Source organism: Lepisma saccharinum, chromosome 3 (genome assembly GCF_977018435.1).
Source record: "Lepisma saccharinum chromosome 3, izLepSacc3.1, whole genome shotgun sequence".
Classification (NCBI taxonomy): Eukaryota; Metazoa; Arthropoda; class Insecta; order Zygentoma; family Lepismatidae; genus Lepisma; species Lepisma saccharinum.
Genome location: NC_139231.1, coordinates 36,415,448 through 36,441,979, shown reverse-complemented (window position 1 = coordinate 36,441,979; position 26,532 = coordinate 36,415,448). Strand labels below are relative to the sequence as shown.

General features: G+C 35.6%; 1 protein-coding gene across 15 annotated transcripts in view; it reads right to left on the bottom strand.

The window, feature by feature from the left end:
• Window positions 1-26,532, bottom strand: part of EndoA (SH3 domain containing GRB2 like, endophilin-A) — a 172,003-nt gene that overhangs the window by 11,267 nt on the left and 134,204 nt on the right. For 6 of the 15 annotated variants that reach the window (XM_083118438.1, XM_083118441.1, XM_083118442.1 and 3 more), the window contains 4 exons: window positions 24,283-24,386; window positions 22,911-23,002; window positions 13,928-14,032; window positions 2,539-2,625 (listed from right to left, as the gene is read on the bottom strand). In XM_083118438.1, the coding sequence (XP_082974564.1) occupies window positions 2,539-2,625; window positions 13,928-14,032; window positions 22,911-23,002; window positions 24,283-24,386 (388 nt within the window). Of the gene's footprint in view, window positions 1-2,538; window positions 2,626-5,089; window positions 5,147-13,927; window positions 14,033-22,817; window positions 23,003-24,282; window positions 24,387-26,532 lie in introns of all 15 variants that reach the window. The other 9 variants (XM_083118444.1, XM_083118446.1, XM_083118449.1 and 6 more) reach the window with 7 other exon arrangements.

The window sequence follows — 26,532 nt, the reverse complement described above, 5'->3', positions numbered from 1 at the left end:
TCCCCCTCTAAGTGTATATAAGATAACTCGCGAGAGTCAGTGTTTACCTACAAACTGCAGCCTTCTAACCAGTTACAAAGTGACGTGTGGTCAGTACGATGAACCCCCAGTTGTTGTAGGTTTTCTGTGACCAGGTTACACTACTCATTTCTAGCTCCCCAGTTTTCTCACGATGGTGGGTGGCCACCAGACCCATACACAGGCATCAAAATCCACAAAAAGTAGTTACGCTTCTCCCCAGAAGACTCAAACCTGCACTTGTCCCATAGCCGTAGCCCACAGCTTACACCTTAGACTGCACGGCCACGGTGCAGGACCTTGAAGTATGTATGTATAATAAAATTGCAGAGTAGGAGTGAACAAGTAAATTTATTGGTAGATTGAGCAGATGGAAAATTGGATAATTTGCTCTCCAATCTGTCTAAAAAATAGGTCAACACCAGAGGCGTTGCCACTGGGTGGGCTAATCTCAGCCCACCTGTCTGCCCACCCAAATAGCATAAATACACGTTAGATATATATATTATTTAGATAATGGAAAGTAACAAGCTAGTATAAAGCACCATAACCCTCCATCGTCTGATTGGGAAGAGGGGGGAGGCACCCTCATGAAACGTCGCTCCACCTTGAAAAATTCCTAGGGCCGGCCCTGACCATGACCACCGAACCAGAGCCCACCTAAAAATATATTATCCACCCTTGAACCCAACCTGAGAAAAATTTCTGGTGATGCCACTGGTAAACACTAATAGTAAACAGTGATCCCCTCTGATGTCTAACACCACCTCCGCAACACCTGCTTAGTTTACATTCCACACAAAATGACTGGTGTTTTAATCCATGAAATATAAGAGCTACATTGTAAATAAAATGCAACTTCACTTTCTTATCTGTCCTAATGTTGCAATTTTCACACACAGATACAACTGCAATCCTAAAGTTACAATGGAACTGGGTCAGCCTCGGTAATGTCCAATTTCTCATTTTGAAGAATGATACCGATATCCTGTATTTGGGGAGTTATGAAGCACAATTGTTAATGCATGTAATTCTCAACCCCATACACATTAAAATGTGTAGCATTTAGTTTCTTATCTATAGCACACTGTACAAAATGACAGGAGCATTTCCTGTATGATGAAAGTAATCAGTAGTGTTTTTTTATTTTTGAACTTCTATTAAGCTAGGCAAAATATATAATCTAACAACAACACAATGTTATTCGAAAAATCAGGAATTTTATACACTGTATGATAAGCAATTACACTTAAAACATGATGATCTACACACACACACACACACACACACAATCTGTGGAGAGAATAACTTAAACCTAAGTGCATACAGTGCATCTAATATGCAGTGTGCTCCTAACAAATGCATTTCTAACGTCACTATGCAACTGTATAAAAAAATGCATGATGCACAAAGTAAGGCTATGTACAATGTGATGCATGAATTTGTGTCTGTATGTCATTTACTAGGCCACAAGGAGGTATATTTTCAACAATATTGTATATGCTTTTATAATATATGGCATTTTCATGTTGTAATGAATGACTGGAAAGCGGATGTTCTGTGCCAGTGGTCTACCAGTTAAGGTACCAAGCCAACCTCTGATTTAAAGGTTTACATTTTAAACCCTGGATTTCTTGCAATACCTAAAGTCATTTAAAAATTTCCAACAATATAGCTTAGCAGTACTAGTTATTGCGAAACTGGAAAAACTTTTGAACTGTTGTCATGTAGTATGTTCGTGATTGTTGAAATGTCCATATGCTTACAATTCTATACTCAGGTCAGAACAAGACAATCACTAAAGACTAATTTTTAAAATATTAGTGCTGAGCTGATATTGATACCAGTGCATGAGTATTGGTTCAAATCTAATAACCAGTAGAGTACCAAGTCTTATAATTAAGTATTAATATTTTAGAACAAAATTAAATTTTTCCATTAAAAGTTCCAATGCTGGTATATGCAAGAGTTGATATTCGTATTGGAATCAGTAAGAGTACCAGAATTGGTAAAGCACCAGAATCAGTAGGAGCACTGAAATTGGTAAAGGTACCAGAACCAGTACATGCACTGAAATTGGTAAAGGCACCAGAATCAGTAGGGCACTGGAATGGTAAAGGTACAGAATCAGTAGGGGGGCACTGGAATTGGTAAGTACCAGAATTAGAAGAAGCATTTGAATTGGCAAAGTATCAGAAATCATTGAAGCTCTGGAACTGATAAAGATATCAGAATCAGTAGGAGTAGGAGCTTTGGAATTGGTAAAGGTATCAGAGCCAGTTGAATTAGTAAAAGTACTGAATCAACAAGAGTATCAGAGTTGTTACAAGTAGTGGAAACACTAGTATTGGAACTGGTTAAAGTACCAAAATCAGTTTGTATTGGTTGAAAGTAACATCAGCTCAGCCCTAATAAAAAAAAATGCATACATTTGACAATGCTACTAGTGGGCAATCAATCTAAAGGGTGTATACGAAGCAAGCGGGTGGCAGTTGTGTGTTAGAATCTAGCTTTTGTTACCAGATGTAGAATGTGGAGGATTCCCAGGAGGAAACAGCTCCAGCTGAGATGATTTAGGGGTCACTGGAGAAGCACCTTGAGACAGGCCTAAAGTGCAGAAGGTTAAATTGGCACAATCATCTTAATACTCATTAATACTCACATGGTAAACAGTGCAACTGGTTTTGAGTATTATATATTTGCACTCACTGCAAAGTAACTCTATCAACACGCGTATTAAGATTAAACTTATATGTACCATGCACTTTTAGTTAAATATTACCTGATATGGTGGTAGCATAGATTCATGTGTATTTAGATCCATGTTATTGAGCTAACCCTTTTCAAAAGGCATTGTTGTGAGTGTAGGTAAAAGTTACTTTATCATGTAAAGGAATACAATTAAATATCTTTCAAGGAGAATTGGAACATACAAGGTTGTGTGCTGTATAATACTAAAAAGAATGATATTGAGATGTAGTTTTTACATTGGTAAACTTGTTTAATGGACATAGAGGTGAGGATCCCCCAATGTCATTAACAGAGGCATGATGAATGTGGCTATGTAAAGGTGCAAAATCATTGAATAAGTGGCAAGAATCACTATTAAAAATAACGTATTCAGGACATGTATAAACAAATTATGCACTGGAGAAATAGACACTCTCTCAGTACATTATACACGGCAATGCCTCTTGTAACCTACAGTGCATTTTATTCTTTATACTACACTTCAGAACACCTCTCCCTTTGCCTTTGGACAACATACTACATATTACAACTTTCATATTTAAAGTATTTTGCTTATAGTGTACACACCACTAATATCCAACTATAGATAAACATTATTACTGAATTTAAAAGTAAGTGGTATTCACATAATAACCACTTGGTACTAAATGCATGAACATAAACTACAATTGAAGTGTCCTTATGAGCAGTTAAAGGTTAAGAACAACTAGCACATACACATATATTAATTAGTATAGTGCATACGAATGTCATTAGTAATGTGATGCACACACACATATCTGTTCACTTTATTTGTGTACACACAAACATATATCACATCATAATATTAATATTATGAAATTATTTCCTTGCAACACATAGATAAGCATTAGGACTATGATTAAATAAATAGCAATGCCTCAGTGAGGACTGAACCAAGAATTTCAAACCATCACATGCTAAATGCATTTGTTCCTCTGCACATTTCTGCAGTTATTACAGCTTTATTTTTTTAATTCCTTGAAAAGCAACTGAATCAGTCCAAATATTGTGAAAAATCATTAGATGATGACAAATAAGTATGAAAAGATTACAGACGAAAATCAAGCATTGATACCGTGGTTAGTTATGTGTGATGTAGACATTCGTGTATACAGAGGGGGAATTTTTTGGAAATTCGAAATTTTCAAATAAAAGCAGTAAAGAAAATGGAAAAATTGAAGTGGCAAATGCAAACCCCCCTTTTAAAATGACCTCCAAGTGCCATTTTTGTCTTTGAACAACTTTTAAAACAAGGGTAAAAATGGTAATTATGAAATATTTTTAAAATGTAATGTTTTTGACAATGTGGAAATTCACAACAGAAACTGCATATATGCATTTTGTGAAAATATCATGCTAGTGAAAATTGACTTCTTAATTTGAGTATGTGTATTGCAACTTTTTTTTATGATTCATATTTAACATGATATATTTGTAATAAGACTTGTGTATGAAAATGCTGAACTTTCCATAAATTTAAAGTCTCAAGAACAGAAGATCAAGTAAACCAAGTTAGGTAAATTAAATGGAGCCATCACATATAAGTTTTAAAAATATGCTGGATGCATTTAAAGTTCAAAAACGTGCATACAAAAGCACTAAAACTGGTGACAATTCCCTAAAACAGGTCTGGGAATGCATACAAACTGCTCATAAAATGTCAGCAGTTTCAATGTGTTAACGGGGAAAAAACGGTATACCTTCCTCCCATACATTGCCACATCCTGGCTGCCTTAACACCCTTGGCAAATACCGCTTTATTAGAGGATGGGTGAATCCTCTATTCATATGGATATTGTCAGGAAAATTCCTGTAAGATCACTCACCCTGGGAATCAAACCTGGTTCTCTCATGCGTCAGTCAGATGGCCTACAAACTGGATGACCATAGCTCTTAATGTTTTAATGTGCTGATGTGTTTTAATAATAAATATATAATTCCATATTACTTTTTAAAGCAAGAAAAGCAATGACATACACATTGATCTAGCAACACACTTAATCCTGGTAAGCAACAAATAAATTCCCAATCAAAAAATCCATAAGCAATTTCGGTAGGAAGAATATTTATCACTTTGTGTATTACTTCTGCACAGAAGCGTTAAGAAGTGCACATGAGAGTACGATTTTGAAACTATACAAGTGAAAGTAGCACCTAGGATTTCTAGAAGAATACATACACAGTATAACCAACTATTTTCTTCAAATAGCCCCGAAACCTTTGCCCACATTCAGAAAACTAGATAAGCAGTTGCAACATGGTTTTGAAAGAATTACTTGCTATTTGAATTATTACATACTTCTTCCTGAATGATTTGCTGCATCATCAACTGACAAGAGATCACTGGTTGCTATGTCTGCAAGAGTATTTTTCATGTCATTACAAATACACCGAGCCACCACCATTACTGACAACCAACTGACAAGAAATTCAAACAAAATAATAAATAATACTAAAACAATTGGTAAGAATATCCATTGCACAATAAGAAAATAAAAAATAATGAATGTTACTTAAAAGATACATCATAAGTAAGTGTAAAATCTACTTCTTATTGAAATTTAATTACTCTGTGTAACTTGATTTATTGATTTTCATAACTCACTGCGACCGTTCACAAGACTTTTAGTAACACGTAGTTATAAATAGGTAAAAATAGAAAAGTTAAAGTGACATGGATCCCTTTAGTCTATCTGTTTGCATTCACCACATATGCACAAACAGACCAAGATGACATAATGCATGGTATTGAGAAAATGAACCAGCCCAACTGACACATTCAGTTTGTCATATTGCTTTGGTTCAAAAGACTGCGTGTATTAGTGGGAGTTTGTTTCCAAGTGAAGCTTGTTTCTTGCTGCCTGTCACATATTGCTTGCCATTTTGTTCTGAAAGCTTCCTAAATGCAGAGCATGATTAGAAGTATGATTAAAATGAATAGATGAAATATCTGAGGTAATGTAAATTAGTGTTACAGTAATTCATAATTACATTTTTTTAGATTTAAGTATGTAGAGGGATGTTCAATTCAGCAGTATATCAAACCAGTTGCAAATGTGGTGTAGAATTATGACAGAACAGTATTCTAGTAAGTTTCCATTACTGTATTTATTTTCTACTCTAAAAATTTATATTAAATGAAAGAATATCAAATTATCTTAATCTGATTCTTATTTTATACCACTTCTCTGCCTCTTTAGGGTAATCACAATGAGGATAAATGATGATGATTAGATGAAATTGATGAAAGGGCTCTCAAAAAGGAACTAGCATGCCAGGACTTGAACCAAGAACTTTCTGTGGCAACATCACAAGTTGGCCATTCAATGTTCTTAATCAAAAAGGTGGATCATTAACAAGAACAGTAAGACAAAAGTCATAAGAAATAGAGGTTTGAATTTAAATGGAGGGTTGAACACCTAGTAATCAAATGACCTTCACATCATTTCCTTTTAAATAAAAGATAGAAAATTAGGTAAGCCCTTTTTGCAGTTGAAACAAATTAGAGAACTCAGAAACACTCCAAATGCTACAGAGTTTAAATTATTTATGACAATGCATTATGCTATTACTAACTATTAAAAAAACAACTAACTTTGTAGTAAACATAAATGAAACTACCCTAACTACAATAAACCTATTGCTAGACAGTAATAAGAGATTATGTGCTTCAGTATAATCTTATAATTCCTCATACTTCTACTCTCTATATACAGGGTGTATCAGAAGTCCCTTACCAACCCTTATAAAATCCGCAGTGATGTATATTCATGGAATTTGATATGGGCGATACAAAATAGGCCTAGAGGGACACCTTTTGGAGTATGTCACAGGGACGGCCGCCATCTTGAATTCAACTTTTTTATTTAAAATTATAGGTGGGTCATGCGATACATGACCATAGGCTAGAATTTCATCAGGATGTCAAATCTGAAATAAGATTTAATGTAACTTCATTTGGTGAAAAGTTATTGGCAACTGAAAGTGATGTTTACCTGTTACAGAATGTGCTCTACATATTGCCCGTGCTGGGCAATGCACGTGTGCAGACGCTTCTCCCAATGTCTGTAGACATTGAGCAAGGTATCTGGTGAAATTTGCTCAAAGGCAGCCATGATATGTTGTTCCAGATGATGAAGATCACCAATATTCATACCATAGCCTTAACGTGTTCCCAAAGGTAGAAGTCCATTGGAGTTAGGTCTGGTGATCGGGCAGGCCATTCAACTGGCCACGTCGACCAATCCATGCCCCAGGAAATTGTTCATCCAGGTACTGACGCACCTGGATGCCATAATAACGCACCATCTTGTTGACAAAACCTGGGTAATGTACCATCTTCCGACATCGGAGCTGGCAGTATCTGTTCCTGTAGCATCCCCAGGTATAGTTCCGCATTTAAATTTCCTTGAATGAAAAAAGGACTGATTATCCATGTTCCCCATATGCCTGCCCACACCTGGAGGGATGATCTGTCCATGCGGGGTTGTCATGCGACCAATAGCGCATGTTTTGCCTATTCACCTCCCCATTTACATAGAAGTTCGCTTCATCAGAATGGACTATCTGCATAGCAACGTTTGGATTTAGCTGTAATTGGATGATAGCCCACTCGCAAAACTGCACGCGGCGATCTGGATCATCCTCTGAGAGGTGTTGCTGCATTTGCACCTTATACAGATGCCACTTGTGCCTCTGTAGCACCCTGTACAATACGACGTGTGCTTCACTGCGGTGACGCCGAGGAGGAGGCCAGCACTGTCATAGCTGTTGCTTCATCCGTGACTGTCCACAGTCGTCCTCGTCCACTACGCGGTCTGTCCAAGACCGTCGCAGTCTCCTCGAATTTGGTTAATAAATGTGCCACTGCAACATGTGACACAGGATAACGTTCTGGATGATGCAGGTTGAAATCAGCAGCCACTGCACAAGCACTTCTCCCACCCAACAGTTTGACGATCTGCATGCATTCATCAGTTGTTAACGGCATGGTTCAGCTCCTGCAACAAACAGGTAAACATCACATTCAGTTACCAATAACTTTTCACCAAATGAAGTTACATCAAATCTGATTTCGGATTTGACATCCTGACAAAATTCTAGCCTATGGTCATAAAATTGTTGAATTCAAGATGGCGGCGTCCAAGTGACATACTCCAAAAGGTGTCCCTCTAGGTCTATTTTGTATCGCCCATATCAAATTCCATGAATATACATCACCGTGGATTTTACAAGGTGTGGTAAGGGACTTCTGATACACCTTGTACAATGTAATTGCTAGCAAGAAGTGATTAGACAAACAAAAATGTTAGACATACATGATACAATATTGCAATAGATATAAATATTGAATACTGCATAATTCAATCATTCTTGATCATATTAAGATTATGAATGGCTATAAAATATAATTGATATCTGGGTTTTAAATGATCTGATAAGATTTGGAATGTATTGTTGAATGTCTCTTCAGATAATCTGGATGACAGATACCCAATTAATCAATCTGGATAAGGGATAAATAAATGTCTGATACTCTGGTAAAATTGCATCCAAAAAATACCATTCTACATAAAGACTGCAATCACCAAATTTCCAAAAAAGTACATGAGAATTGTTAAGAATATCAGGAAATGAAGGTTACTAATGTGATACTTTTGCTTTGATAAATTGTAACAATTCACAAGGGAAGTCACATATGAGGCATCTACGATCAAAACCTTACATCTTATATGAGATAAGAATTCTCTCTTATACTTCTACATACAAGGAATTGGAAAAAAGCAATATTTGTTCCCACAACCTGCCACATCCTTGTTAAAAATTGATTAATAATTTAATTAATTTTAAAATGAATGCTGAAGAGAGTGCTTACTGCCACACCCATGATACATTTCACTATTTTTAGAATCAAAACTTGTCGCATTTCTGATGTCCAGTCAATACCTGCTAATGGACATAGACCATTCCCCCTCGAGTTATTTAATTATAGCTGGCACAATGTACTCATTAATGTAAGCATGTAGACAAATTAGTTTATTTACCCTTCTTATTTTAGTATAACAGAAACCCTCTGCACACAATCATATTGCAGACAGTTAAATTTGGAAACAAAATCCACTAAATCCTTATTTTGGTATCAAAATATGCCATATCTATATTTTGCTTGTTTATGAACTAAGACTCATGAAATATTGCATAAATAATTACTTTCATACAATCAAGAAATAAAATAGATTCAACCATACAGCACAGTTTATTATGTACAGTTTTCCACATTTCCTGAAAATCTGACTGCTATGGATTTGGAAGGCTTTAATTCTAGGTGCCTCATACACTATTTTTCCTATTTCTTTAATACACAGGGTGTGTATACAAAGACTTGTGCACTTTCATACTATTATACACACATATTAAACTACTAGAATTGTTATCTCTAACACTAACTTTGAATTATGGACAAACTATAATCACTACCTAAAACTATGATGACAGCATATTAAATTAAACTAGCAGGTGTACACAAAAAATTATGTTCCTAATTAAATATACCTGAAGTTCAGACTGAAACAAGACTATTACAGTTAAACATATACATTTATATTTGGGATGCAGAAAATATTGTGCACCAAATGATATTCATCAGTCACATGATCACATTATGAAAATTGAATGCATGACACACAACTATGTTTGGCATGCCACAGACAAAACACTAGACGATGTTAAACCAATGCAGACACTTTATGGATCAGTGCACACAGATGCATGCCACGCTAGCATAAAAATTAATGCAACAACAAGACAGGAACGGACAGCGTTAGTCTGGAATTATGCACATGTAGGTGGAAAAAAAAAGTTTAAAAAATTTACCAACTTGTACTTTACATGTTATATGAGGGGAAGTCAGTGAACAGGTCACAAATAGTTACGGAATAATAAGCCAATATGTGAGATATGACCCTGAAAACATTTAATATTTCTAGACATCATTTCCACCAATATTAATACATTTCTCCATTGTTTTATCAAAACTTGCATCAATGGAATCTTTACAGAGATATGGTGCACGGGAGCTTACACATCATTTTGTGTTCTGCGGTAAGTTTTCTGCTCACCTTCACTTTTCAGGAATTGAAACTATCATGCATTATGGTGTACCTAAATCTATTGCACTAGCTACACTGCCTGTTTCTAACTTAATGTCAGTCTATTAAACTCCACGTTCCACACATTAGCTTCCATCTTAATCTTAACATGGTGACCCTGGTCAAGATTTATGTGTGTGTAGAGTTCTGGAGCTATATACAATTTGAGTTATAATAATGGGCCAAGTATATCAGGTGGCTGGTTATATTTTTAGCACATTTCCAGTATCTTATTTTTGACCCCAGTAGAGGTCACTTTGCAGATAAGAGACTTGGGGCTAGAAGTTGTTTAACCTACAAATACACTCAATACAACAGGTGTATGATCTTGAAAGTATAATCACTATTTTAATAATGAGCTGTGCATGAACACAATACATCCAGTGCCTGCTACCCAACATATCAAACACCAAATACTGACACCTTTCACAACTACTCTCTATACCACTCTTGGCCATAATATAATTGTGACATGTTTACTGACTTTACCTCATGATATATTTTAATATTTCAAAGTAACTTTTGCTATATTTCAAGTACATGACAGTGAGAATAGCTGAAAATTAAAATGTGCGGTAAATTAACAACAGTTGTCTATTCAGGAATATGGCATTTTTACTGTGCTCATGTCATAGATGTGTCTACAATAAGGCATCAGCGATCTTGTGCATTTACTATCTTTATAATATCCTGCCACTAGCTATCACCTATTTATCATGTTCTCTACATTCTAATAAGTCAGACCAGGCAAGACTAAAAACTAAGAATCTATAGGCTCATCTAAACATTTCTTGACAGAGAATGACGTGTGCATGATCCTGAACAAATGAATGCTGTATTTAATAGTATTTATATTGAAAAATTACCTCTTCAGATATTTATATGAATAACTTCCTCATCAACTACGAAAGTGGATAGGTCTTCTGCCCTATGACTGGAGTACAAGTATGATGTTGCGAAACAAAAGGTCACAGCCAGATTTGCCATTTTGAATTCTGTATGGCACAAACAATGAATGCTTACAGTAGGTGACCTTGTTCGTATATTTTTTTAAAAAATGGTTGTTGTCAGCTATTGTTCCTTTCTTTTCTGTGCACTTTTACAGGAACCTTTCGAATGGTTAACAAGGCACTAGCTATGCTGGTATGATGAGAAAACTATATTACTGAAAGTAACATTAAACCCAACAAAATAAACATTAAGTGGAAGAATTGCATATGAAGTTAATACTTTTTTTATACAAAAGGAAAGATGAACAACTTCATCTCTATTTTTCTCAGTTTAGATTGACTTTCTGCAATTTGTGACTAATCGTAACGATGAAGATGAATTATGATTAGATTAAATTATGACAAGACACTCCCAAAGGATGGCAATACCAGAACTTGAACCCAGAACCTTCTGTACTGATACAGAGTGTCAACCACACAAGTTTGGCCATCAATGTGGCGAACTTTATCTTACAAGTGTATTTTCTTCTCATTGATCTAGTGAATCACAAGCTCAAAAATGTTTCATTGTGTAAATGTTACAAAAAGTGTAAGAAAAATAAAGATGTGAAGCAATTCTTTAATTTAAGTACTGCGTCAGCGCTAGTGATGGTATACCCAAATGAAAGATTTCTTGATTGATAAGCACACTAACTTAATGGAGTAAAATTACTAATAAACAGTACATATATAGCTGAACTGGTATAACCTGACAAGTTAAGTCCAAATATGCGCAGATCGCTGCCGAGCACTTCCTATTACGTCATCCTCCCCACCACTCTTCTACGTACTAGTCTGGCCTTGAGAGTACCAGTGGTGCCAACTCAGCAAAATTAAGCAAAAACAAATATGATAAACGATTTTACTATGTACATTGACGGTGCTGGCTCACACGTATTACATCAGTTTATCAGTGGTTCATTTGATTTAATCCGGTCTTTGCAAATGTGTGCGGTGCACGGATCGTAAACTGTAGTATTACGCACGCACGTTAAGGTTTATAGCGAAGAGAAACTACAGAGCGAATGACTTCATTTTCGGAGTGCGACATCGAGCAGTGGCCTGTTTTTTTTGTTTTTTTTAAGCCGAGTGTTGTTGTTTATCGTACAACAATCACTACGAGAAGGCAATCTGATAACACACTTGCCTGTGTTCTTTTTTAAAGCATCGAAATGTTCTTGCTCCTTACTCTTGGCTGCATATTTTTGAAATGCAAAAATCAAATCATGCCGGGTCCAACGAAATCCACAATCTGCTCTGAAAAGCCCCTTAGAGGACAGGCCAGAGAAATTGTTTACAATGTTACAACATATTTGCAAAATCTGAAGGAGTTACTTAAACTTAAGTATAATTGTTGTCAAGTCCACAATCACCGCCACGGGAGTATCTAAATGGATGGTTTCTCAAGTTTTAAATTCGATTGGATTGATTTGTTAAGTCCACTTTATGCACAGTAAGGCTAATCAGGACTGGACCTACAGTTTAAAGTGGGATCCGAACCACTACGTGCCTCCACTGGGAATCGAACTCGGGACCTCTTGCTTACAAGGCGACAACGCTACCACTGCACCATCGGAGAGGCCAAGTTTTAAAAGAAGGAAAAGAGTCGTTGGCGAAAGATGAGCTGAATTTCTGTACTCCGACAGGTAGAAAACAGCCCAGGAAAAAGCGAATACAAATTTCGTTGAAAATCCTCAAGACCATTCCGCTCCCTCCAGGTTGAAACACTGTGAGCGAACTTCGCCGCGGAGTGGGGAAATGTGGTGTGAGCTGCGCAACAGCTATTTGCAGCATCTTGTTTTTAAACTTGTCAAGTTATACCGACATCATTGCCAATAGCCATACTAATTCCCAGAGATACTTACATGTTGTATCAATTTAAACTGGTTCAGATTATAAATTTTAATACGTAAGTGCTCCATTAATCAGTCAGTTTTACTTTAAAATATGTTCACATATAAGATATCAAAATATTAAAATTGCTGTCAATGATGCAGAAATTCCACTTTTTCCCACAGTACTGGTGCAGACTTCAGAAAAGTATTGGTTTGTATTTGTGATTAAATTCTAAGTGATAGAATACCAATGGTATCACTGGTATTGATCCAGTCTTAATATGTTAGAGCACTTACTTAATTTTGTGTCTTTGTGTGTGTGTCACCCCCTCTTTCTAGTCCTAGAATAGTTTCCAAGGACGAACCAAATAATAAGTTCTCTTTTACTTAAAAACAACAACCCTACTAATAACCTTTCAAACATAAGATTTTGAAATGAAAACATTCTTTAAGCATTGTTGGGAAATGAAGTAAGAAGTTCATATTATTTTAACACAAAAACTAATAAAATATGATCAATAAGATCCATATCGTTTCCCAAATGCAACATACTTTCAAAGACCATACAGCTATCATTTCATTCAAGATCATGATTAACCTTTAGCGTACACTAAATTGATTTGTCAATATTCAATGAAGTAATCAATACATTTTAAAATAGACAGCTTTTAAATTTACACAGTTATGTTTCTACATATAAACTATAAATTAATTTTTCTGTATTAAAAAATGAATATATAATGAAAATATTTTAATATCATAAACATAAGTTCCAATAATGTTTATGTATTTCAATCAATTAATAAGAAATTATGTGTTAACACAAGTGCATTAAATAAAAAGTTGCACAAATTTCACTTGCATGCAAGCATGATTCTTTTCCAAAGTTTGTACGATAAAGGTTAACAAGTGTCATATTGTAATATCTATAAACTATGAACAATAGATGAAAAAAATAATTTTGGTGATGTGCCACAATACTTTCCAAAAGTGAAAAATGTAATTTCACCAGGAGCGATGCATTACAACAAACAAGCAAGAAAATAAGGAAATGGTCCCCAAATGTAAAATGAACTAATAATAATAATAATATATATCAAAATAATAAAAAATGATGTGAAGTGAACAGAAATGACATTTATCGTGTTGAAGAATACAACTGTACCCTTTTGTCCGTCAGGGGTTGCAAAGAGCAGCGTGTTGGGCTGATGGACTGGAGTGCTCGCAGGAGAACGAGCCGGGGAATGGAATGGTGAGCGGCCAGAAGCTGCTATAATAGGAGTCAGCCACCACAACAAATACTAATTAGTTAGTGGGACACATCATACAAACAATGGCTGAGTTGTTCATATGGCAAACACAAGTAGGCTTAAATATTTAAATTCATCATCTTGTAGGCTTAAATACATTAGCAGTAACTCAGGCTCTCTTAGCAATATAATCCAAACAGATGCTCTTGTGCGATTGTCCCAGTTAGATCGGTCTTTGTGCCCAATCTTCATTTTTTGAACCATTGTACACAAACTCCAAATGATCACCCAAGAACATCTGTTCCAGTTAAGCCTACCAATTAATAATTTCCTTCAAGATTACTAACTGTTGGTACATGTTTTACAATTTTATCTTCACTAATTTAATATCTGCAAATATTAAGTTTAAACATCATTTCCTTCTAATGCTGCTATTACGAAACATTGCTTGTAGGTTTCTCCTTGAAATCTTAAAATGCAGTTAAATGTAAAACTCGGGATAGAATTCTAATATTTTGTTGTACTGGGACTGATGGAACATAAAATCAGGGTTAAATTTATTTATTAGTGGCATTTTTGAAAAGATGCATGCAGTTTATTTTATCTGAAAATATGAAGATTTCAATCATTTTTACTTCACATTAAGGCTGAATATCCACAGTGTGAATGTGGATTTATTTATCCAGATTTCCTTTATAGTACATCTTTGCACATAGCCTCACGACTTTTTACCTGACTGACTGTCCAAACTCTTCTGTTATCACCCTCTCTCTAGTCCACAGATAAGAATAGGCATATTTCAACGAAAATTATATGCCACATTAAAAATTAGTCTATATTCAAATATGCTAATATTAAGTTTCATTTGTGGCATATACACAGTCCGTCCAGTGGGAAAGGTGACTGATTTTTTTGCCATGGAACAACCAGTGCCATCTATGGAGACGTATATGTACTACATAGCGACACATTACGACTTTCTTCATGGAAAGTTGCAAAGCACTAGCATCAACAGTCGATGTGTACAGATCTTGTGACTGACAGTACCTGCTCAACATCGATAGGAAACAGAGCAATGGAGCAACATTAAATTCTGTTTCAAATTGGGTAAAAGTGCAGCAGAGATGTTTCAAATGATTCAAACTGTTTACAGTAGTGAGGCATTGAGCCGTAAGAACGTGTTTAAGTGGTATGCAAGATTTCGTGATGGCTGGGAGAGCACTGAAGATGATTCACGACCAGGACCATCAGTGATTGTGCGAACTGACGAAAATGTCCAAAAAGTGGCTGAAATTGTTTGCAAGGATCGTTGTGCATCTGCAAGACTCATCAAAGATCACACTGGAATTCCGAAGTCCACTGTCCATGTCATTCTAACGGAAAATTTGGGAAAACAGAAGGTCTGTGCACGGTTTGTGTCACACACACTCAGTGACGAATGAAAACATTTCAGAGTGGAACACTGCAAAGACATGAAAGAAGCAGCTGATGTGGATCCAGGATTCATGTCAAGCATTGTAACATGTGATGAAACATGGTGCTTTCAGTATGAACCACTCACAAAGTGTCAATAGTTCGGAATGGAAGAGTCCAGGCTCTCCAAAACCAAAGAAAGTGCGCTGCAGAAGAGCTGAATCAAAACCCTGCTCACTGTTTTCTGCGATTCCAAAGGCATCATCCACAAGGAATTCACTCCAGAAGGTCACACACTGTGAACGCTGAGTATTATGTGGGTGTTTTGCATCGTCTATTGGCCAGGATTCGTACAGTTCGGCCTGAATATCGGGAACAAGGCTCATGGTCTCTGTTGCACGACAATGCACCCATGCACAAGAGCAGGTTGGTACGCCAGTTTTTGGCCAAAAAAGGGATAGTGGAGCTCGATCACTCCACATATTCTCCAGATTTAGCTCCATGCGACTTCTGGTTATTTCCAAAACTGAAAATGGCGCTGTAAAGGAAGGCATTTCGACACCATCCCAGCCATCCAAAAGGCTTCGACCTCAATTTTGGAGGCAATTCCGAAACATGAGTATGAAGACTGCTTCACAAAGTTCTACAACCGCTTCAGTGCATGTATTGACTCACAAGGTGTCTACTTTGATATTGTAAACTACCTGTCACAACGTCTTGTCTTTCATTTCTCATTAGTCACCTTTCCCACTGGACAGACTGTGTATTTCATTAGTTTTCTTCAACTCTACAGAGCAATTATTGTCTGGTGTTTTCCATGAGGTTGCAAGTTTTAAAACTTCATTTTGTGAAGATTATAGGAAGTACTATGAAAGTGTACTTTTTAAAATGTTTACATCATTGTATTTAATTATTTTGCATATCTGGTGCTGTGACAACCTATACTAAATTTTAAATCATGGAAGCAGATTGTTCAGGTAAAGTTTCATCTCAACTTTTATTCCAGAATTTAAACTTACTTGGGTTTATTTATATCTATCTCTGCTCCTTCAGTGAAAAGTTTAATTTTAGGGAATACTTAGCATTTTGCTTCAATGTGAAACTTTGCTTTGTTTGAGTCTTTGTTTTAAGTGCACTGTATGCACAGTAACACCAATCAGGACTGGACTTACAGTTTAAAGTGGGATCCAAGACACTATGTGCCTCCACCGGGTATTGAACCCGTGACTCCTTAATTAAAAGGCAACAATGTTACCACTACACCATCAGGGATGCCGAAACTTTGTTTTCAAACTGACAAAAGTTTACAAGTGATACACTACAAAATAGTGTGAACAGTTACAAGTGTCACATTGAATATAAAGTGCAATTTCAATTATCATAATAGTGGCAATACTTCATGAAACCACACAAACAGCATAGCTAGGATTATTCTTTAAGTGGGACCCAACTTTTGATTTAAAAAAAAGTTATGAAAGTTCACAGAGGAGAACTGTATGGACATAATAACTTTCAATTTATACCTGTCACTATACATGCGACTACTGCATTAATGAAATAAAACATCTTAACCATTTATGTAAATGGGTGTATTTGCAATTGTAATTTCGGATCATCGAGAATGAACATACTGGTCAAAAATGGTTCGTTGCCTTGAACAAGTTATTGCATCACATTAATTGGTTGCTAGTTGGAGAAACTCAAGATCAAAGGGAATTTATTGCTCTTTCTATAGATTTTGTAGAATACAGTATATAATCCATTATAATTTAGTCATGTAGTCGGTATTTTGTGTTTGTATTTTTGTTATTTAGCATCACTTTTCTGCCACGTTTTGCTAATCGAGACAATGAGGATCAGTGATGAGTGATGACCAGATGAAACTGATGGAGGAACACTCACAAGGAACACCCATGCCCATGGCACTCGAATCTGGGAACTTCAATGGAAAAGGACGACTGAAAGTCAACCACTGGCACTCGTAAAAGGTTTTGTATTGGTTCAGTAAAATTTCAAATATTTTAACTGTTTACAGTTAAAGCACACAAGTATGCACACAGTAGTGTATCATTACAAGTTCGGGACTTTTGTGCACAAAACAGTTCGTTTAAAAATGCATAACTGAAATTTATGTCAATTTGCTATAATTTACTAACATTTCCTAGTATGGTTGTGTCCTACATTTTGACCTGAATTCTTACATTTGGGGATGGCGTGTCCTAACCCTAAATGTGGCCAAAAAGATAAATACAGCTCTGAAAAAGGAAATAACTGAAGGCTGAAAAATTTATTTCCAGTTTCTAATATAGTTAAGTACAAGATGTACCATGAAATATTATTTTCAGAAGAATACAGATGTTAAATGGTTTCATAATATGCAACATGTGCTGAATGTTTGCCTACTGAACATCTCAACCAATGTATGTTTACAAATAAACCACACTTACAAAGGATATGAAAGATATGCACACACTAGTTCTATTATCATTGCACAGAAATCAGCCAAATTCACTGAAAGTTTGAGGAAAGAACATAATATTAGTTACACAATACTACTAAAGGGGAGGGAGGTCAGTTTATTTAAATGAGACAGAGCATGTGTCAACAAGCAAAGATTATTGGATGATCATGCAACAATGGAGACAATTTTTTGTGGGGGTTGGAACTTGCAGATGAAACAATAGACTGCAGTATGGGATATGCATTATATTAAGACACTAATCACTTCCTACTTGAATTAGCTAAATTCGTTTCTATTAGGTATGAGAGTACTGGGATCTGCCAATATAGGCTTATCAGTAAAATTACTAATTACTAATCTGTCTATAAACCACTTGAAATTTATTGGGGTGTATCAAAAAGAATCATCCGATTTAAAAATGCTATATTTAGGAAACCAATGGACATAGAACCTTGCAGTAAGTTGTAAAATACATGTTGGAATATAAAGTTTTACTTACAATAGGAAGTACAGACCGTAAACCTTTTTTCGGGAAACGGCGACAAACTGAATGTCTTTTGCACCTTTATCCAGTCATATCTGGAAATGCAGAATTGGCTTCTCCCGCAATTACAAGCACACTCTGATGCCTTTCATATTCCAACAGCACCACCACTGCCACCTGGATGTTCATTCATTTCTTAACAATGAGCTTCCTCAACGATGGATAGGCCATAGGAAGCCTAACGATTTGGCTTCACACCATTGGCCACCGAGGTCGTCAGATCTCACTGTATGTGATTTTTTTCTTGTGGGGGATTCATGAAAGACACCGTATATGTCTCCCCTTCCCTTTAAGAACTGTGGATGAGCTGTGAAACTGCATAACAACAGCAGTGACTGCAATAACACCAGACATGCCCCTCAAGAATGGGATGAATTTCACTATTGTGTGGTTGTATGCTGTGCATCCAGAGGTAGACATATAGAGCAATTGTAAACATTATGTAAATAAAACTTTATATTTCAACATGTATTTTACAATTTACAGCAAGGTTCTATGTTCATTGGTTTCCTAAATATAGTCTTTTGAAATTGGATGATTCTTTTTGATACACCCTGCATAATTCTGTAATTTTGTTACTATCTTTACTCATTTAAAGGTACAGTTTATATACTTTGGTCTTGTAAATGTCCAAATATGAAGTCAAAACTGGTAGAAATTAAGACATGACTAAAAATGTTGAACTAAATATTCAATATGTTTATGTACCTACAGGTCGAGTTTCTGTTAAGAGCGTGCATTTCTAACTTCGTTTGAATAATATAATCATTGTGAAGGCATCTTTAGAGAAGGACAGAATTCTTATGCCAAGATATGGGCAAACAATTGGTTCTTAAGGACTTAAATGTCATCCTGCATTTGTGAACTGGCATGCTCAGTGGTTCATCTTTTAAAAAAAAAAACCTTTGAATATCATGTTCCTACATTTCTAGGTTAATCACGATTATGAGGATGAATGTTGAAATGATTAAATAAAACATAGAAATGGGCATAACGAAACCTGGGACTCTTTGCTTCATAGCATGTTAATGTTGGTCACTGGCCAAGAGATTTAGATTTTCTGTCTACGAAATCGATACTTTGTAATGTGCTGATACATAAAGCTTCACATGCACGAAATTGTGAATGCCTTGACAGTGTTATTTGTTCTCATATTTCACCATTAGAATGATGCTATCTGTTAACTTTACAGAGATAATCTCAAACTATGCCTAATAACAGTGTAATCTGCTCATTTCTCTGTATTTGAACTGAAAGAATCACTCAAATAGTACTGTCATATGACATGTGACAGTATCAATGCATTCAAAATATCATGTTTACATTAATCTTCTTTATAGATTAGCAAATCACATAAAGAATGTGAGGCTATCTTAATGGAGGGTGTTTCAAACAGCATGAACTACAAGTCTCAAACAAGAAATGCACGACAATAATAAATTACCAGCCAATAAAAATTCAGTTCAGAAAACCTCTAATGCAATAGTTTAATTGACCTAAAACAGCAAAATATAATATTAGAATGGTTTTAATGCTATTAAAATGTATCTCTTTCAGACCAAATTTCACTAAAAATAAAAAAAGAAGTATTCTCCTTTCTTAAAAAAATCGAAAAACCTCAATGATGAACCAAACAGATAGTTTGCTTGTACATAAGAGTATTGAACTATAAGTGACCTAGTTACTTGTAGTTCAAAACTGCTACTAATATACACTTGAATAACAGTAATATCTATCAAAAATCTTTGTACATGTATTTGGTTGGAATGACATATTCCACATGCTTCAACAATAAAATGTTAATCAATCTTCAGGTAAAAATGTGGGGATGAGACAGGCTTCTCCTCCAAACATTTATAAAGGACAAAAGAAATGGTTGAAGCCCAAAAATGCAAGTATTTTGGGGACTTTTGGACAAAATATACATTTAAAATACTTATTAACATGTAAAAAATTTATTAATGGGGTTGGCAGATTTGAAAGACCTTAAACAATAGATATATATGTTGAAGCAGGTCTAAGTAACTGAGGTAAAAAGGAAAAAAAAAAACCATTCTCGTCATATTTATAACTGTAATTTGTGCTCTTTATGATGATTTTCCAAGCATTCCATAGCTCTATTTATATGAAGATTTGCAATTGTGCTAAGCATGCTTTCGAAAGTTTATGCATTGGTTTGTTTTATAATTACAGTTGTACAAGTGCGCAGAGGAGGTGATCAATTACTCAACTTCACTGTTATACAGTAAATTATAAAATTGATTGGTAGAATATTCAGTAAATTCTATATTGATACTAGATTAACCCGTGGCACAACAGCCTTTGAGGGTCAGGGCCTACCTACAGACAGACTCCCACCTGCTCAGGTGGGAGATCGTCCAACCCGTTATGAGGTGATGTGTGCTCAGCATGAGGAACCACCAGTTGGTCGGTTGGTTGATTTGGTGTTTTAAGTCCTCTATTCGTAGCTCCCCAATTTCCTCACGATGGTCACATACACAAGCCAAAATCTCGAAGAAAAGTTGTTATGCTTCCCCCAGGAGACTCAAACCTTCGCATGTACCATAGCCGGAGCCCAAAGCATGACACCTTAGACAGCATGGCCAAGGTGCGGGACAATACTACATTGGTAATGGATAACATTTGTAATTTCGAACTAGGAACCAGTGCAGTTCTACAAACTCATAGTTCAATACACTACTTACAAGTTGAATGGTGGTCTCTGCTGACATTACAGAGAAAATCTCAAACTGGGCCTAATAACAGTGTAACTACTCATTTCTTTCCATTGTAATGTAAGAATTGCTCAAATAATACCATCACACGATATGTGACAGTATCAACAATGATTGATTGATTGATTTATTTGGTGTTTTAAGTCCACTTTATGCACAGTAAGGCTGATCGGGACTGGACCTACAGTTTAAAGTGGTATCAGAACCACTATGTGCCTTCACCGGGTATCAAACACGGGATGCCTTGATTACAAGGCAACAACGCTACCACTGCACCACGAGGGAAGCCAGTATCAACAATGAAAAATTACCATTGCATATGGGTTTTTTCAATAAGATTGCTGGACATTTATATTGCTACAAATGCAATTTCTATAATTCTGCTTTTGAAATAAAAGTCTGAAGAAGGGACTGTGTGATCTGAAACAAAATGGGAAAAGTGTTTATTTGCATTTGTAGACACAAAGTTATAAAACAAAATATTATGTAAAGCAAGCAAAATGTACATACAACATTTTTTTTAAAAAAAAACACTCTGCTTTTGACCCATATTCAATAACAACTGTAAGTCTCGGCATCCTGAAGTACTAAGATTTACAAAAAATATTGAATTAGAGATCAAGAGATAAATACAGGGGTGGAAACTTAGTCGAAGCATCAAAATTACTGACTTGGCTGATCAAATAAAATAAAAACAAAACAAAACAAAACAAAACCACACAACTCACCCAATACTACCTAATTTCTGGCCAATTCAATTACAGTCCATAGATAACTTTCTTGCCAAGTTAAGGGTTAAAAGTGCTAGCAAGGCACACTTCAGTATACTTACATTTTGGTGGAAATGTTTGAATGCAATAATATGTCTTCTCGATTAGTTTAATTAAAATGAACATTTCTTTTGAAGCATGTGGAACAACAACTGATATCGCATTACTCAACAACTGTACATTGTAAATTAACCTATGTTAGTCATAAAATCAGATTATATACTGTAATTTGTTGTACTATAATTGCTATATCAAGTCACAAACCTTCCATTGCTACAAATTAATAGAAAATGCCAATGTGTGGCAATATTCGGCAATTACTGGATGAATTTCTTCTATTTTAAAAACACTAACATTTTATTACTAGGGCATGATTCTTAAAATTAAACATCTTACCATTACTTAGGAGATGTAATAGCACGGCAGAGCTGATACTTGTATGTAGTACTTCGACAATTATTATGCACTCGTAAGGGTAATAACAAATCACATGAGTGAGGGAACACAATTGTAGGTGCATGTATCTCATTTAAATGAGGGATACACACACTTCACCTCAATCACAGAAATACTGGAACATAAAATTAAAAGAAAATGTATCATGGTATTATTATAAAATTAATATTAATAAAATAAAATAACTACTTAACAAGGACAACAGAAACAGTACCACTGCATGCAACAAACCGGCCAAATAGGAAAGAAATTTAGTTTCCACCTATCTACAAGAAATAGAGGAGGAAATGATAGAATTTCGAGAGAGAGAGAGAGAGAAGAAGAGAGAGCTCACAGGAGAAATAAAAGGAAACCAAACAGTACACCGCAACGCATTAAAAGATTCATAGTTGTGACAGATCTATCACCTTCCACAACTACAGTCACCTTTCATGTGTGTTTGCCTGGATTCTAAGTGATTTTGCCCAGCTCTGCCGTACTGTTGAGTTGATATGACTGAGGAATAAGGGGGTGGCGCACCATTTAAGCCGTCAGAGAGAGTTTCAATGTTGAGGTCGGACAGAGTCTTTGGAGTGAATTCGCTCTTCGGCCTCGACACTGCTTCATTCTTCCTGTTAGGAGACACAATGAAAATAAATTACTTTTCCTGTGAAATTTTGCTTTTCGTCTTCTTGTCACATTTTCAATCCTTTATGAGCGTTGTCAATTTCTCAAATATTAGAAAACTTTAGTTATACAGAGTTAGTCTAAGTGATGTTCCTCACTCGAAATATACTTATGTTTATAGAATCTAGGTGCACAAATTAGTTAATATGGACAGATTAACTCAAAAAAGCGTTTGTTTACCTTGTGGCAGCATAGTATGCACTATTCACTGCCAGGAGCAACATTAAAGCAAATAGCTGCTAATGTAGACAGGAGAGCTTAGTAACTTTGTACATATCCAGCAGATAAAATATGGTTTCTGATAAGGATGATTTCTGTGGGCAAAATGTGAAGCTTGCACAGGCTAGCTCCACTATTTTCTCATCTAGTGGCAGTTGATCTTTTGACCTTTTCTTACAAATACACTCCCTTCCCTTAAATTCAGAACACCACTTACAAATTGCATCTCAAGTGGGTGGATCGATGCAGACTTGCTAATGAAATGCCATTGCAAGTGAATAACAGACTTGTGAACATGACAAAAACTCTCTTGAAAAATTTTTGAGTATCTCTATCTATACCAATTTTGTGCATCTGGATTCCATTGAAATTAGTAACATATTTATGGTGAATAAAAGATCAAGAATTCAATACAAAAACTTGGCACTTTTCAGGATCAAAAGCAGTATATAAAATGACATTTTGATGTTAAAATGGTGAATATAACCCTACAATTGATTTTACAAACTACACTTATTACACAAAATAAACATTTCTCTTGTAACAGCACATTTATGTAGTTATCAGAGCATTAAGGTTATTCCTATGTAAATGAGTATTTTTACTTCTTAAATATATGCAGCAGGATTAATTCAGACTTTAGAAAGTGTCACGTTGATAAACAAATTCTAAATTTGTGTCCGAGAGTATATTTAGTATTTTAGTATTTTGCAGTTCATTTCGCTTCATTTGGTAGGAAAACATGGTAGGAAAATGCACCTCACACCTTTAAGAATCATGAAAAATGACATTACAGAGTGTTATTCACATTTTTTGAAACTTTGTTCATCTTGTTCATTATTGTCTTCTGCACACTGTGAAAGTTAGTCAATGTTGTTCAGCAACACCCTGTGTATATAATGCATTTTGCACACTACAGGGAGATATTTTTTTTTCTCTCTCTTTAAGTAGACTCTTAATTCAGAATGGCCAATAATTTTAAAAAACAACGCAACCATAAACTTACTTCTCCAATAAGTTTTCTGCTAAAACTTTCAAGATCTCTGTGCACTGCTGATGATATTCGTACAGAGCCTCTGCAAAAGTAGCCAACTGAGATACCTGCTCCACCTGGAAAGAAAGAAGACATAAATGGTCATACCAATGGAGGGTATCAATTAATTATTATTAGCTATTTAAGAAGAAAAATTCCCTCATTAAATTTATGAAATACAACTATGAAAATGTTTTATACGAGCAAATGTTAATAATGAATATATTTTATTATTGTAACAAAATGTTTTCTAGAAAGAAATTAGTAACAGCATTGTATTCCTGGTGTTTTAAGTGACATTATATCTGGGTTCAATATTTATTTTTTTCATGCTTTTCTACATGATCTATACCTACGGACCTTGAGTTTTCAGTGTTACTTCCTTCCAAAACTGATATTATTAATATTATTATTGTAATTGTTATATATATTTTTTTTTATTTTTCTGTTATTTTCCCCAAAATTAGCACTTTCATTGTAGCACACTTTTTGCCAAATGTAACTAAATTCTACCTTCATTGCATTTTAAAACTAGGATTTTAATTTGTAGATCACATGTCCTATGCCTGTTCATAACAGTGTCATACATTGGAAATGATTTCTATTTTGTTTATTGTGAGACAAATACCTATCATCTTATGGTTTCCACGTGTTCTCCATCAAAACTGCATCTCTTTATTCAGTAACGTAACATGTTTCTTACCAGCAAATATCAATGTTACGGCCCATGTCACAGGTCATGGTAGGTGCACACTCGATCTCCCACCAGAACTATATCACTTTACCTGGTGTTGCAAAAAGTTCCGATAGAAGGTAAAAAAATTTAGAAACATCCATTTACATGTTGCTTCATGAAGCTGTCGGAATTATTCCATGTATATCATGCACCATAGTTCCTTTTTGGGACAAAAAGATATATGTAGTATATTTTAATTCTTACATCTAAAACACGAGTGTGTTGGATTTTCGTGGTATTTTTTGTTCTTTAAACACACATTATGTTGGATAAAAAATCTTATTTTATGCCAAATTTGTGTTATTTTGTGATTTGAAGTGGAAGCAAATGTGTTTAGGACATGTTACTGCACATACATATAAACTTATTTTTTTGTAAATAACGTTTTTTGGTGTGATCGCATTTGCAAAAACAAGGTCCCTTCATATATCATACAGAGTGGTGCATATTGTATCTGCCAATTGCATTGATTGAGTTGGTTTTTTAAGTCCACTTTAAGCACAGTAAGGCTAATCGGAACTGGACCTACAGTTTGAAGTGGGATCCGAACCACTATGCGCTTCCACCAGGTATAGAACCAGGAACCCCTTGATTACAAGGCAACAACGCTACCACTGTGCCATCAGAGAGGCCCTATCTACCAATTTGAGTTGGCAACCTTCCAGAATGCACGTGTGCATGACATACCTACGTCCGCGGAGAGTTGGGAGTCAGGCAATTAGTGTACCATGGAGCATTGACTGGTGCAGATGCAGATTGGGGTGGTGGAAGCCTTCGTCCAAACAGGCACTGGGCACTGCGGTGGAACATTTAAGATCGCCAAACACCTGTTCCAGACACACAGATCATTCTGAGGAGGGTTAGACAGTTTAGAGCCATGGGTAATGAAGTGTCAGTCGCCGTGAAATACATGCTATTCCACAGGACATGTTGAGACACGCATCATGAAAGCCTTCCCGCATCATCTCGAACAGTGCATCCAAGCAGGAGGAGGACATTTAGAGGTCGTTATTTTGAAGGTGCACTAATGTGTGTATTGTCCATATTATTGACTGTATTAAATGCCCATGTGCATATTTTTATTTCGTCACCATATAATATTACTACTTCAGGTACATTGTAAACTAGACAGTTAAAAAATGGAGTTGGAGAAGGACGGAAAGTGTCTGCTGTTTTTCATTTAGAAGATTACAGGATTGAAACAATGAACTTGGCCATTTTAACCCATCCGCTTACCTAGTCGTCGAATCGACGGCCTGACTGGACATTCGCTTCCCATACCTAGTCGTCGAATCGACAGGTTCCCGATTTTCATCATGTAGTTCCTTTTTCATTCAATAGATGGCAGAGGTTGTATGATCTTTCAAATCTATGACGTGTATGTTTGTGCTGCTAAGTTTTTCATACCATTGAAGCATGTTTTGTTCAGTAATTTCTCATGTAAACAAACCTTCATTTGTTACGTCTTGCAAACATGTTGCATAAGA